The 14827-nt window shown below is 58.9% G+C and overlaps 1 protein-coding gene across 1 annotated transcript; it reads right to left on the reverse strand.

Moving 5' to 3' along the window:
- Nucleotides 1–1963: 1963 nt before the first annotated feature.
- On the reverse strand, nucleotides 1964–4011 carry FNDC10 (fibronectin type III domain containing 10). Its single transcript, XM_027582602.2, has one exon. The coding sequence runs from the start codon at nucleotides 4009–4011 to the stop codon at nucleotides 3337–3339; it is 675 nt and encodes a 224-aa protein (XP_027438403.1). The 3' UTR covers nucleotides 1964–3336.
- Between the last annotated feature and the right edge of the window lie 10816 nt (nucleotides 4012–14827).

Below are 14827 nucleotides of genomic sequence, written 5' to 3' on the forward strand. Positions count from 1 at the left end.
GGAGCTGGGCTCACCCTCAGGGACCAGGGGAGCAAGCAATTGCCGCAGGCTGTGGGGACGGGTCTGGGCGGGCAGGTCGGCATCCCACAGTCACCGCTGGGGCCCCAGAGCTGGCCACACGGGGCGTTCAGCATGAGTTCACAGAATGATGGTGGATCATTCCTGTTGGCAGTGCAAGGAACACAGGCTGTGAGTGAGCTTTGGGGAGTGAGCAGGGAATGAGTTCTGTTTTGTACACGGAAGCCATCATAATGAGAATTTCAAGAAAGGTCACGTCTAGATTTTGCGTAGGGTTAGGCTGGGGATGTGGCTCTGGGGCTCGGCCCAGAGGTTACTTCCAGTGGTGGCACGGACAGTAATAACGACAGCTGAGTTGCACTCATCTCTTACCTGCCTGACCTCATGTAAGCTTTGCAACAAGCCTGTGAATTCGGTTCCATTACTGTTACTGTTTTACGGGTGAAGAAAGAGGCTTTCAAAGGCCGCATGGCTCTTCAAAGGCAGAGCTGGGCTGACAGCCCTGGAAACCCTTCAGTGTTTCAGGATCAGACCAGTGGTTTCTGTTCCACGTCAGAAAATTGTAGCTGAAGTATCTTCAGGCACCAAGGAGAAAGGCAAAGTCTCGACCAACAACTGAGGCATCTAGACCCCAGCTGCAGGGCACAGGGAGGCCATGAAGATGCTCCAGGAGAGTGGTGTGTCCATCCACTGGCCACACAGAGCCAAGACCATGATGAGAAGAGAAAGTGGGAGAGAAGGGGGCAGGAGAGGGAGGCTCCTCCAGGAGGTGGTAGGGATGCAGAAGGTCCACTGGACAGGTACATGGTCAGTCTTTCAGGTGGACTGGGTGGGCTCGGTGAGCTAAAAGCCTGGGCATCCCCAGCACCCTTGGGAGAATGGTGGTCCACGGGAGGAAGGAGCAGCTTCTGAGGATGACAGTGAGTTCAGAAGCAGAAGTACTTGGCCTGGGTATCAGCTCCAGGGCATCTCCCAAGCCCAGGCTCACCTACTGGACCATGCTGGGGCTGCCTCTGCTCAGCTCTACCTCTGCAAACCCAAAGCTGGACTCAAGTCCTTCAAGAAGTCCCTGGAATGAAACCCTATGGAGCAGAAAGGCTACAAGTCCATGCTGACCAGCCCTGCAGAGCAGCTGATGGGACAGGCTTCTGGCTCTAGCTGGTCTGAGCACAAGCCCACAAAGGGACCCCAAACCTGGTGGGGGGCCAGGGGAGGGGAAGATAAGAGATATCAGGCCTCAAAGAACCTCACAGTGGCTCTAGTCCTGGAACCCAGCTGCACCCAGGAGCCGACACACCCGGGTTCCTCAGACCAGGGCTGCCAAGGGCTCCCAGTTCTACCCTGTGGAGGACACCCACGTGCACAACAGGTCAAGAGGGGTTGCAACAGGCATAGGGCCCCTAGGAAGCCAGAGTGAAGAACACCTGCCGCTTCTGCTGTGCTGTCTAGACAAACTGCTGCGCCCCACCCCCTCCAAAGGGATGAGTCACTCCTCAGAGCCTGGCCCGCCCCAGCTGTTTTGGATCCTCAGGGTCACAGCCAGCTCCAGGATCTCAAGGACAGCCAAGGAGGGGGAGGGCCTTTGGGAGGGTGGGTGGTGGTCAAGTGCACACTCCACAGGGGCCAGGGGTCCGCCCTCCCTAGCTCTAGCACTGCACAGTGAGGCCTAGGCTGGGGAGGGGACCCTCCTGGAGCTGCCTAATTGCCGCATGTCACAGCTCAACTGGGTCACCCAGGAGACTGGGCTATTTCTAACTGCAGCAAATGCCGTCCCCACAGCCCCTACCCAACACAGCAGGCCCAGGAAAAGATGCTTTCTCAAGGTCTGAGGGTGGACAGAATTGCCTGTCCCTCTGCCTGAAACAGGGAAAAAGGGGCCCACTTCGCCCCACCCCCACCCTGTGCTCTTCCCTCCCCTCTCCCCAGTAAGCACACAAGACAGTGGTTTTGGTCTAAAATGATGGACATTTAGACATTGACGCCAGGCTCCTGCCTGACCAGCGCCATGCCAGGGCAGGCCAAGCAAAGACAGAGAGGTAGGGAGCGGGCACTGTGGGGGCACCAGCCAGGACCTGGGGTCGTTGGTGGCTGCCGGGAGGTGGGGTGGGGAGGGGTTAGCCACAGGGACTCCACAAGTGCCAGGTCCAAGATGGTCAGTCAGGGACTCACGGAGAGCCGAGTGCGCCTTACCCCTCCTGGTGATGCCAGGTCCCCGGCTCTGGCAGCAACCTTGGCCAGGGTGCTCAGGTCTTCCCAGGAAGGGACAAAGCCAGCCTTCAGTCCAGTGGGTAGCCGCATCACCAGCCAGATCCTGGGCTCCCGGCTGCCAACGCGAGTAAGGGGTGGGATGGTGCTGTCCATCGTGCTGTGGTTGAGGCTTGGGATCCGGACCACAGCGGCAAGGTGTGCTGGGCAACGCTGGCCTCAATCCTTCTGCTCTCTGGATACAACACTGTCGTCTGAGACGAGCCCTCTCCTCCCAGCCACTTGCCTGCACTCACCATGAAAATCCCTCATCAGAAGCAGCACCCACAAAAGAGAATGAAAGGCAGCCCTGGATAACTGCCAGCTTCCCCCAGTATCAGGGGACACTCGGCCCGGAACGCGACGACCGGAGGCTGGGTCCACCCGCCAGGCCACATCATGGTTCGCAGCATGTCAGACACCCAAGTAGGGAAACAACACCAGACGCTGCTTACCCACACTTGAGGCTCCTGCAAAGCTTGAAGGAGGGTTTCCCAGGAGGCTCTGGCCGGAAGCACACACAAGCCAGCCAGTGCCAGGGCCACAGACCCCCTCGGACAGCACTGGACAGGCGGTTGGCTCCCGCAGTGGGCCCAAGACACTAAGGCACGACGCTAATCTAAGCCCACTGGGGTGAGGTGGGGAGAGGACAGGCTCCAAGGGGCCTCCTCGAGTCGGCAAAGCACACAGTGACCAAGCAATGATGACAGCCTGTTTTTTCCAACTCGGCACAGACTGGAGGTGAAGGGTGATGGACCCAGGGATGCCAGTGGCTCTTGCCAGAAGGGGCTGTATGTCCTGGCGGCCCCTGTAAAGGCCTCTGGAAAGCAGGGAGAGCCCTGGACGAGGCTGGCACCCCTGTGCAGGCCCAAGGGTCAGTCCCGAGCTGGAGTCTGGGAGGCGGATGCCGGGCTAGGAAGGTCGTGCAGTGACTCCAAGGCCCTGGCGGGCCGGGGCCCTACCGGTCTCCAGCAGGCCCTGCGTGGAGATCCTAAGGAGGGAGCAGGAGCAAGGAGTGGGGAGCGGGCGCCAATCTCGGGCAGGCAGGGCCCCGGCGGGCCGCCGCCTGGTGCTTCAGGGCTGCCTGCGCAGGCCCGGGCGCCCGAAAGCCGGGTGCATGAGGTTCTCGGTGATGTAGGCCACGAGCAGGCAGATGACCACCAGCATGACGCAGATGGAGCCGCCTACCGCCGTCATGGCCACCACGATCTCCCGCATGCCGGCGGGCTCGGCAGCGAACTCCACGCACTCGGCGGGCCCGGCGGGCTCCGGGGCGGCCGCTCCGGCGGCGGGCTCGGCGCGCAGCGGCAGCGGCAGCGGCTGCAGGCACAGGCGGTAGCGCACGCCGTCGTGCACGTCGGGCAGCAGGTAGTCGCGGCAGGAGGCGCCGAGCAGCACGCGCTCGCACGGGAAGCGCGTGTAGGCGCCGCGCCACGAGCAGTTGAGCGCGAAGGCGCGCACGCGGCGCGCCTCGGCCGGCGCCAGGCGCCACTGCAGCAACACGCTGCGGTTGCGCAGGACGCTGGCGCGCAGCGAGCGGCCGGCAGAGGCGTGCGCCGCGCAGCCGGGCGCCTGGCAGCGGAAGCCGCGCGCGGGGCTGCGGAAGCACAGGCGCCCGCCGCCCGCCTCGGGGCCCTCGGGCAGCACCTTGTAGGGGCACCAGGGCGCGTCGGCCGCCGGCTCCCAGCCCGGCGGCGTCGGGGCGGCGGCGCAGGCAGCCAGCAGCAGCAGCAGCGGCGGGGCGCGCATCCTGCGGCTGGGCGGCGCGGCGGGGCGCGGGCTCGCGGGCGCGGCGGAGGGTCACGCGGGCCGCGCCGCCGCAGCCGCCGCCGCTCCCCGCGCTCCCCGGCGCGCCGCGCCCTCCACCGCCGCCGCCGCCGCCGCCGCCGCCGCCGCCCGCTCCGACCCGCCCCCGCGTCCCGTGCGCGCTAGGACCCGGCGTGGCGGCGGGGGCGGGGCCGCCCCGTGCCCCGCCCCCCTTAACCCTCGCCGGCCCGCGGGCCCGGGAGGGAGGATCGCGAAGGAGAGGGGACGGCCAGCGCGTGGGGCCGGGCAGGGTGGCGGTGCTGCAGGCCCCGCGCGCGCAGTCCACGCCGCCTGTTCCTTCTTTTGTCGCCGAGTGGGCGGATTCCCGCCCCTTCCTCGCCCCTGCCGGACCTCTCCTGAGGCCTTCCGGGGGACCGGGGCCCCAGTCGTGGCCCCCGAGGGCAGCCCCTCGACTTGCCCGTGGCCGTGGCTCCCGATAGGGAGGGGAGACAGCGGTCTGGAGCGTGCAGGACTCCGGGTCACTGTGTCCCGGGCCGCCCCCTCCCAGATCCGCGGTGGGGACCCAAAGTAAGGGTCGGTCTGCGCTGACGAGGAGAGGGGCGAGGACGGAAACTTTCCTTCGCCCGTTTAGAGACGGACAGCGCCCACATGGGAGGGGCGCCGGAGAGAGGAGGATTCCTTTGGTGAAAACTTGAATCGCTCTTCTCGTCCAAGAGCATCCTCTGCTCTGAGCAGCCCTTTACGCCTCTCTTCCCTTCACAGATACGACCCTGGGCTAGCTCTCCCGATATCCCGCGAAGGGGGCCGGGCGGAACAAAAAGAACAGTCTCCCACAAGTTCACGTGGTGCGCCGACCGGGGAAGGAGGGACGCACACCCTTCTCCTTGTCTCTTGTCTTCAGGACCTGCCCAAGACCGCCCCGTCCCTCAGTACCACCCCTGCTCCTAGAGCACCGGGCTCTCAGGACACCCCTCCAGGGCCAGGGGTCCGCCTGACCCGACTGGACTTGACGCAGAAACACCTCAGGTGCGGGGGGGCCCGTCTCTGGCTGAGGGGGGCCACTCTGTGCCCTGGGCAGGGAGGTGAAGAGTGGACCCTGGCAGTTGTCCTGTGGGCCCTGGGTTCCGTGTAGCTCCTCCCAGGTGCGGTTTTCACGGGTTGGGGGGGGCGGGGAACAGGACAGGGACTATGTAGCCTGCACAGATCGTTGAGTCCACACCCACGCCCAGCCTTACTAAGTCCTGGTCATCCCAAAAAATTCTGGGTCAGGTCAGCACCAGATGTCAAGGCCTCTACCAAAGCTGGAGGCTGAGGGTCAGAAGCCCTTTACCCAGGCCCAGCATGCCTCATTACGGCCTAGAGGACCCTGACCCCAACACCCTTCAGTGTTGGGACCCTTTAGCTAGTTGGGACCCTGAATGGGGTCTCTGCAGGCCTCTCTGTACCTAGTGGGGAAGGGTTGGAGGTAAAGATTTGGGGAGGGGCACTCCCTGACCCTGACTTCTACCCCACTCTCAGGCCCAGAGATCCCTGGGCTTAGACTCCTGCCCCAGCTTGGTGGGGGGACTTAAGAGCTTCCATAGGGATGCAAAAAGTGATGATGATTTAGGCACCCCATGTCCCTACCCTGAGCTCCCTGGGCCTCAGTTTTCAGTGGGAGCCTGAAACAACTGCATCTGCCCCAGGTGACAGGGTTGGGGAGAGGGGAGGCCCCATAGTCTCCAGTGGCCCAAATCACTACTCTGGCATCTCTGGACCTGAGGACCCCTGGATGGCCAGTCTGGCAGTCCACTCCAGAGAGAAGAGCCAGGCAGAAACAGGAGGACTGTTCAGGGTTTTGCAAAGCTGGCAAAGTAGAGATCCACTTAGATCTGGCCTGATGCCTCTCTGGGGAATCTGGTGCCTATACCCTGAGCCTGTTCGGAGGCTGAGGGCTCACCAGTGCGGAGCTTTTCCTGGTCAGGGCAACTCCTGGCCGGGTGGAAGGCCTTACCATGAGTTTGAGGGCTCTGCTGTCTGTCCCCCACTCCCTGCCATGTGGGCGTTTGCTCTCTCCAGGGCGTCTTGCCTACTGGGAGCACAGAGCAGGTGATGGTGGGGAGAGCTGTGCCCAGGTACCCCTGTGCAGGTTCTGTCGTGCTGCAGCAGGACTGGGGAGAAGAAAGCCTTTCTTCCCACGTGAGGGACCTGGGCTAATGAAGCAAAGGAAATGTCCTCAGAGACTGTGAGGGACTCCCCCACCCTTTACCCCACATCAGCCTCCATACTGGTCTCCACAGCTGTCCCTGCCAACGGCCAGTAGGGATACCTTCTCTGGTCCTACTGAGGCCCAGTGCCAGTGCTTGGCTCTTTGAGGGCCTGGAACCTGTGCCACCAGCCACAGCCCGAAGGGAATGTGGGAGGATTGGCACCCTTTCTCCTGGCGTCACAGAGACAGTCCTTCTCTGATCCTGGATCTAAGTCCTGAGAGCCTCCAGGGAGAGCCCCTTCAGCAGCCCCCTGCCCGGAAATATAAGGGCTAATGGGGATTACAGGAGCATCTGAGCCTGTTGTAATCTCTGCTCCATTAAGGGGAGGGGAGGAGGAGGTTGAGGGTTAGCACCCGCCTTTCCCAGGTAGCTGAATGTGGCGCTGGTGGCCTCCCTCCCACCAGAAAGGGCATGTGGGCAGGACTGCAAAGGTGAGGGCCCCCTGCACACCACTCAGCATGGACCACCTCCCCCGTGCAGAGAATGTGTGGTGCACTGCTCCAAGTTCCCACGCGCACCAGCAGCTTTTCCTTCATCCACCTCCTTCAGGATCCCAGAGGCGAGGTGGAGGTGGGCTGGAAGAGGTGGCCCCCCACTTCTGCCTGGAGCCATCTTCCTGGGCAGTCCCACTGGGAACCAGAGGCAGGAGCCTGGGCCGTGCCGCACGGCTGGTGGCTGAGTGCTGGGGTGCCGCCAGGCTGACAGAAGAGAGGGAAGGCCCAGCCCGCTCGCCAAAGCTGACCCCAGGGCCCTCCTGCAGCATCATGGCCAGGGTGGTGCCCACTTGCTCCGCAACCGTTCCAACTTCCAGTACTAGTGACCCCTGTTTCTGGGAACCTCCTTTCTCCGTCCTCAGTCCATGGGGGTTTGGGTGGGGCTCACCCACCATTGCCCAGGGTTCGGCGGGGCCCCCAGGTCTTGGCCAGTGAGACCATTCGGTTCCTTGGCCTTGACGCCTTTGCTGAAGCTCACAGGGAAGAGGATTTCCCTGCTGGAGGGGTGGACTGCCCGCTGTTGCCTAAAGATGTTGTGTGGGAAGAGCTGGTCTGAGAATGAAGCCAACCCCTGAGAGGGGCAAGGAACCCGGCCAGAGTGTTTGCTCCAAACGTCCGGATCCAGCCTCGCCTGAAGCAAAGAATCCCCTGAACTTCAAAGTCACCAGAGCCAGGAAAACTTCTTTTGTGTAAACGTTGAAACACCCGCTTTCCAACTGTGGAAATTCAGAGTCCCACTGGACACATGACCTACGGGCCCTAAGTAGGCGCCACCAACCTTACCCACTTCCCCCACTCCCGCACCCTGACCCCTTCTCTTTCCTAGAACCCCCAGGTCACTCGCTCAGCCTGACGGGCCCTCCCTGCAGATCTGAGCATCTTCCCCCAGCCCCACCCCCACACCGTGGCGGGGGGGGGGGGGGGGTCGGCTTGTCCCTCTCCTGCCCTGCCCCCCTCATGCTTACTCCCTCAGTCTCTCTGCCTCTCACTTGTTCTATCTCAAATAAAACCTTTTAAAAAGTCCATTCACTTTTTCACTTACAGATTTTTTTTTTAAATGACACTTCATACCATGAATATAAATAGAAGATGCCAGAAAAATAAATAGCAGACAGTCATCTTGTCCGGCTTGGATGCACCAGACTGACCTTAAAAAGGGTGTCCCCAGGGGGCGCCTAGGTGGCCCAGCTGGTTAAGCATCGACTCTCGGTTTTGGCTCAGGGTCCTGATCTCAGGGTGGTGGGATCAAGGCCCGCCTCAGGCTCCCCACTCAGCGCAGAGTCTGCTTGGGACTCTTTCTCCCTCTCCCTCTGCCCCTCCCTGTGCTCGCTCGCTCTCTCTCAAATAAATACAAAAAATTATTTATTTATTTATTTGACAGAGAGAGACACAGCGAGAGAAGGAACACAAGCAGGGGGAGTGGGAGAGGGAGAAGCAGGCTTCCTGCTGATCAGGGAGCCCGATGTGGGGCTGGATCCCAGGACCCCGGGATCATAACCTGAGCCAAAGGTGGATGCTTAATGACTGAGCCACCCAGGTGCTCCCCAAAAATACAAATTTTTTTTGAAGATTTTATTTATTTATTTGAGAGAGAGAGAATGAGAGATAGAGAGCACGAGAGGGAAGAGGGTCAGAGGGAGAAGCAGACTCCCCGCTGAGCAGGGAGCCCGACATGGGACTCGATCCCGGGACTCCAGGATCATGACCTGAGCTGAAGGCAGTCGCCCAACTAACTGAGCCACCCAGGCGCCCAAAAATACAAATTTTTAAAAGACTATTTGGGAGAGAGAGAGAGTGTGCGAGGGCACAAGCAGGGGGAGGGGCAGAGGGAGAAGCAGACTCCCCATTGAGCAGGAAGCCCCATGTGGGGCTTGATCGCAGGACCCTAGGACCACAACCCAAGCCAAAGGCAGACGCTTAACTGACTGAACCACCCATGAACCCCTAAATAAATCTTTAAAAAAAAGGGTGTCCCCACCCCCATCTCTGCACCCCCAATGCTGCCCATCCCTTTGCTGCATGCAGCCTGAGAGCCTCCCAGGCCTGCCCCAGAGCCTGCTGGGCCATGGCCACCCATGGGATCTCTTTAGTTGCCACTCTTACCTGGGGAGGGAGCCTCCAGGTGAACCCACCCAGGTCACATCCTGGCTGCCCGGGGTTGGTGTCTGTCTCCTGCGCAGAGTGGGGGCCCAGCCCTCATGGTCCCCTGCCTAAACTCCAGGGCCTGTCAGAAATGCTTCTGCCCATCGGGACAGCCAGACCAGCCTGAAGTGACAACTTCCTGGGACCGAACCCCACCCCGGGGGGTGGGGCTTGCAGACAAGGCCTTCACCCTGGCCAGGGCCTGGAGAGAGCCACGGGCCTCCCTGAGGCGGGCATTGGGCCTGCTGGGACGGGGAGCACGGAGACATAGGGACCTGGGCTGGCTGCTCTTCAGGCTCGGTGAGGGCAGCGGCTGCCCATGTCCACGGCCCCCACAGCCCTCTGGGCCTCCCCGGCACAGCAGTTTTGGTGTGTGGCACACACCACCCTCGGGACTCTGAGGACCACTGTCTCACTCCCTTTTTCCAGCGGCAGGGGACATCTTTCTCTTCTGGAGAAGCATGGCCCTGAGAGCTAACCTCTAGTCAAAGCCCAAGCACCAGGGCGGGACAGTGACCTTGGCGAGACGAGGGGTGGGCCCTGCACTGTGCGCCTCCCTGGGGAGGGCCCAGGACCCAAGTCAGGGCAGAGGGGCCTTTGGTGGGAGCCATACTCCATTCTGACTCAGGCTCCCAGAAGTCGGCAAAGCCTTCACCTCAAGGGGACAGCAGATCCCAGTTCCTCTCTGCGAGGTGGCCTCCCTCCACAAGAGAGCAGGACAGTGCACGTGCCTCGGCCACCACTGGAGACCACGCCGTGGCCTGGGCATCTGCGCAGCCTGAGCTAGGTGAGGGGATGGTCTCCACGGCTCTCCCAATGTCCTGTGCCCAGCAGGCATCCACAGGAGGCATCAACGTGTGGGACAGGTGAACTTGGGAGAGGTGCCCCACAGACCCCAGGCCCGGGGCATGGTGGCCTCTAGTGGCCAACAGGGGTGGGGGTGTGTGTGTGCAGAGAGAACACTTTCCGAACGGCTGCTCACGTTCCTGGATGCCAGGGCCCCAGGGCCAGTCCTCAGTGCCCGGGCCACCTCCGGGCCTGAGGCATGACTGTTTACAGCAACAACAGGTGCCCTGGTGCCTGATGATGCTCTGAGGTTGTGCCGTGCGAGCCTCTGCCCACCTCACCCATCACCTTTGCTTCTGCGTGGGAGGAAGCTGGTGCAGAGGGTGACCGCTCCTGCCACTGTCCCTGATGGGTGGGGGCAGACCAGCACCCCAGCCTGGACATAGCTGCTTCCGTGCTCCTCGTGGGTGGAGATGTGCTGGGCGTTTGCAAGCACCTCTCCAGGGCCGTATGTGCAGCAGGCTGGCATCTGTCGTCCCCACCACCCCCTAGTCCTGTTTTCTCACTTGTAGGGCAAGTCCCCACTTCCAGGGCCCTGTGGTCTGCCCAGCCCCGAACTCTGGGGTTTGGGCAGCTGCTTCAGGTTCCCAGCGACTTCGTGAGACATGGGCAGGTGGGAGCCTAGCACTTCGTGGAGCTTTAGGGGAGGAGTGCATGCCTGAGGCTCCCAGGACATGCAGGAGCGTGAGCCTCACCTGTGACCCCAACCCCTTGTGCCTGAGTGCAGGCAGCCAAGAACCAGCAGTGTGAGGGGGCAGCAACTGGGTCCAAAGGGCCACCTGACCACCAGCTGGGCAAGCAGGCAGATGCCCCCCAGTGCAGAAGGGAAACTGAGGCTCAGAGTGTCCGTGAGGCTGGAACGAGGAACCAAGTCCCACCCAGGACCCCGTGGAGGCAGTCAGGAGGTGCAGGGACCTATGAGGCTCCCTGGCAATTCCTTCCTATGGCTCTCTACCTTCCAGCCCGCCTCCCAGCACAGACTAGGACAGGCCTTGGCAGCTGCTTTTGCCTCAAATGCCCTAAATTGAGCAAAAAGAGTGTGGTGAGCAGAGTATGATCTGTGTGTGTTGTTTCCAAGGATCAGGAAGAAGGCACATGCAGAAGTTACCTGGGTTCCATTTGGTTCATTTCTGCTTTTTTTTCTCCTTCATATAGGATTTTGTTTAAGTTGAAGTGTAGCTGACACACAATGTTATGTTAGGTCCAGGGGTACAATGTAATGATCTGACAAGTCTGTAGTTATCCTGTGCCCCCCACAAGTGTAGCTACCATCTGTCACAGTTGTTTCTGCTCTTATACAAAGACCCTTATGGAGCCAGTGGTGGCCCAGGACATCAGGAAGACAGGACAAGTCGTCAGGGCTCAGCAGCTCAGCTGGCCCTGACCAGCTCGGCTCCTCGCTGTCCCATCTCAGGCCACTCTACTGGCTTAAGTCTACTTAGCTTCCCTAGGAAATTGTTCGTTTCCTTTCAAACGTTTTGGCATAAAAGTGTCTACAGTGTTTTCATTCTGGCTGCGTATGTAATTATATGCTCTTTTCTGCCACTCCTAAATGTGGCAGAAAACCATCGCGTGCCCTGTTCTCACTAAGAAAGTTCTACTCTGCCCTTTGGTGCCCTTTGGTAAGTTTGAGCTCTGCAGGCCAGTCTTTCTGGAGGTTTGCTGGGGGAGTTCCTGCCTCTGGCCTCACTTCATTCCCAGCTGCTGGAGGAGAGGGGTCTCTGGGGACAAGTGGGGGAGACCTCACCGCCCCTGCTCTCTCTGGGTACTGGGCACGTTCGGTGTCTCTCCTCCTGTGTCATGTAGACATGGGAGAAGCCTCTCCTGTTTTCCTTCTGATGCTATAAAGCTGCTCTTGGTCATGCTCTCTGCACAAAGGCACGTTCTCCGTCACCTGGACTTCTAAGAGTGTGACCTGTCACCCCCAAATCCAACATTCTGGTTGGACCTATCTTGAGTGACGTCATGCCCTGATACCACTATCTACATTACATGTGTCTTTTCTGAAGGGCATCTGAGCCATTTCCCTGTGAGGCCAGAAGAAAGCTCTGGAACCTCCCTCTTCTCCCTTTCTGCAAAAAGTTATGCTGAATCTCACAATTGTGCTGTTTTCGCTACTTGAAAAGGGTTGAAAGTCTCTTTTTTTCTTGAATGCGTCATCCTCAGCATACCCCCCCCCCCCCACCAGGGACACGTCTAGGTCGGCGGGCACAGGCAGACTGCCTTTGTTGCAGCCGCAGCCCCCCTGCAAAGGGGCAGTCTTCCCAGCCCGGCGTGGCCACGCCAGCCCTGCGCGCTGGAGGCTAAACAAGCAGGACCACTCGCTTGTCACCGTCGTGCTCGCACACGGGCCCTGCTGGCGGGGGAGAAGGGAGGGAAGGCCGACTCTCTGCGCGACGCTCAGTCCGCTCACTGGTCCTCCGCCGCCCTGCCTGGCCCACTGCTGACAGTGGCCCCCTGTGGGAGCCGATGCTGCCCTGCCTCTGCCGGCTCCCCCTCCTCTCCTCCGGTCCCAGTTGTGAGCCTCTGCGGGGTCACCGGGGTTACCGGTTCCCTCCGTGCAATTCTCAGCTCAGCCAGGCGTTTGAAGTGATGCTTTCTCTATTCTACACAGATTTTCCACCATTTCATTGAGGTCGTTCAAGTGATTGAATCCACCCTGTTGCTGAAAATGGGACTCTTCTTTCTCAGTCGTTAGTTCATTTCATCATTTTATTTTTTTATTTTTATTTTTTATTTTTATTTTTTGCAGAGGCAAGACCTGGCTCACCAATACGACGTCATAAAAATACATCTTGGGGGCGCCTGAGTGGCTCAGTCCTTAAGCATCTGCCTTCGGCTCAGGTCAGGGTCCCAGGGTCCTGGGATCGAGTCCTGCATCCGGCTCCCTGCTCCGTCGGAAGCCTGCTTCTCCGTCTCCTACTCCCCCTGCTTGTGTTCCCTCTCTCGCTGTGTCTCTCTGTCAAATAAATAAATAAAATCTTTTAAAAAAAATACGTTTGGGCCGCCTGGGTGGCTCAGTTGGTGAAGCGACTGCCTTTGGCTCAGGTCGTGATCCCGGGGTCCTGGGATCGAGCCCCGCGTCGGGCTCCCCCTGCTCTTCGGGGAGCCTGCTTCTCCCTCTCCCTCTGCCTGCCACCTCCCCTGCTTGTGCGCTCTCTCTGTCAAATAAATAAAATCTTAAAAAAAAAAAAATACGTTTGGGGAACCCTGTGCTACGGCCCAGACAGCAACCGCGGTCAGCAAATGTGTGTTTCCTTCCAGAGGCGGTTAGCGTATCTGCAGATGAGGGTGTGCAGGCCCCCGCTCCCCCGTGTTTACAGCCGTAGCATACTAAATGCTCTCCCCTCGATGATATGCCTTCGGGGGCCCGTGGGAGCTCTGTGGCTAGCAAGCTTTGCTTTCCGCCTTTCGCTACTATACACACGGCTGCGCACACGGTTCGGGAACAGACGCTGTGCGCACCCGCGCGCGGGAGCCCTGCCACCTATGAACGAACGGCTTCGGGGATCCCCAGCGCGCGCTTCATGTCGCCTCCGGGAGGGGGCGCAGCGCTGGGCTGCGGGCCCGGCCGCATTGCCACCTGCTGGCCGCGCGGGATACTGCAAGGGGCCGGCCCTCGGGGCGCCGCAGCTCCCAGGGTCAGGGGCCGGGGAGCGCGCGGGCCTCTCCCCTTCAGGAAGTGTCTTGGTGCCGGGGGGCGCGGGGGGGCGGTTCTTGCCTTTAAAAAACTACATGAGGGCGCCTGGGTGGCTCAGTTGGTTGAACGACTGCCTTCGGCTCAGGTCATGATCCTGGAGTCCCGGGATCGAGTCCCGCATCGGGCTCCCTGCTCAGCGGGGAGTCTGCTCCTCCCTCGGACCCTCTTCCCTCTCGTGCTCTCTATCTCTCATTCTCTCTCTCTCAAATAAATAAATAAAATCTTAAAAAAAAAAACCTACATGAACTTTCACTTTAATAAAAAAAAAGAAAAAAAAATTTTTTTTCCCCTGTCCTTTTTGTGTCCTTGGCCCCGTTTCCTTTCCATCTTTACCAGTTTGTGTTGCCCCAGCCTTTTATCGGCACTGTAAGTTGCAAATAGCTCTCGGGGTTTGCGGTCTTTTGGGTTTGTGCCTAACGGGTCTGCCAGGCAGAAATGCTATATTTTTACGTGGTAAAATGTAACCCTCTTTCTTTATCACTTGTGGATTTGGGGTCACATTTAGAAAAGCCTTCCAAGTGGATGTTACAAAAGGATTCTCTGGGGCGCTTGGCCAGCTCCGTTGGTGGGGTGTGGGACTTGGTCTCGGGGTCCTGAGTTGAAGCCCCACCTTGGGTGTAGAGATTACTTAAAAATAAACTCTTCAGGGGAAAAACGGGGGGGTTCTCCTTTGGTTTCCCCCATGCTGTCATAATTTTATTTATTTATTCCAGGTCTGATTTTGATCGACTTGGGGTTTGTTCTGTACAAAGCCCAAGCTCCAGAATCAGCTTCATTGATTAAATGGTCTTCTTTTGCCCTGGGGGTTTATGATGGGGGGGCCCACCCCCAACCCTACAGGAACTCCATGCAGTGTTTCTGGCTTCTGCTCTGTTGCGTACTGTTTTAATTATTTGGATCTGAATATGCTTTACCATCTGGTCGGGCTCATGCGTCTTTATTTTGTTTGTTGAAAATGTTCTGGGTATTCTTGCTTTTTAATATATGGCCTTTAACTATCTTTTTTTTTTAACTCAAATTCAAGTTAGTTAATGCATAGTGTATATAGGTTTCAGGAGTAGAATTTAGTGATTCATCACTTACGTACAACACTCAGTGTTCATCACAACAAGTACATCACCCAGTTACGCCATCCCCCCGCCTCCCAACAACTTTCTTTGTTCTCTATAGTTAAGAGTCTCTTATGGTTTGTCTCCCTGTTTCTTATTTTTCCCTCCTTTCCCCTGTGTTCATCTGTTTTCTTAAATTCCACATATGTGTGAAATCATACTTGATTTTCTGGGACTGACTTATTTTGCTTAGCATGATACACTCTCGTTCTATTTTAACTGTCTTTTTTAATTTTTATTTTTTTAAAGATTTATTTA

The sequence above is a fragment of the Zalophus californianus genome, chromosome 4 (assembly GCF_009762305.2).
Source record: "Zalophus californianus isolate mZalCal1 chromosome 4, mZalCal1.pri.v2, whole genome shotgun sequence".
In the NCBI taxonomy this organism is placed as follows: domain Eukaryota; kingdom Metazoa; phylum Chordata; class Mammalia; order Carnivora; family Otariidae; genus Zalophus; species Zalophus californianus.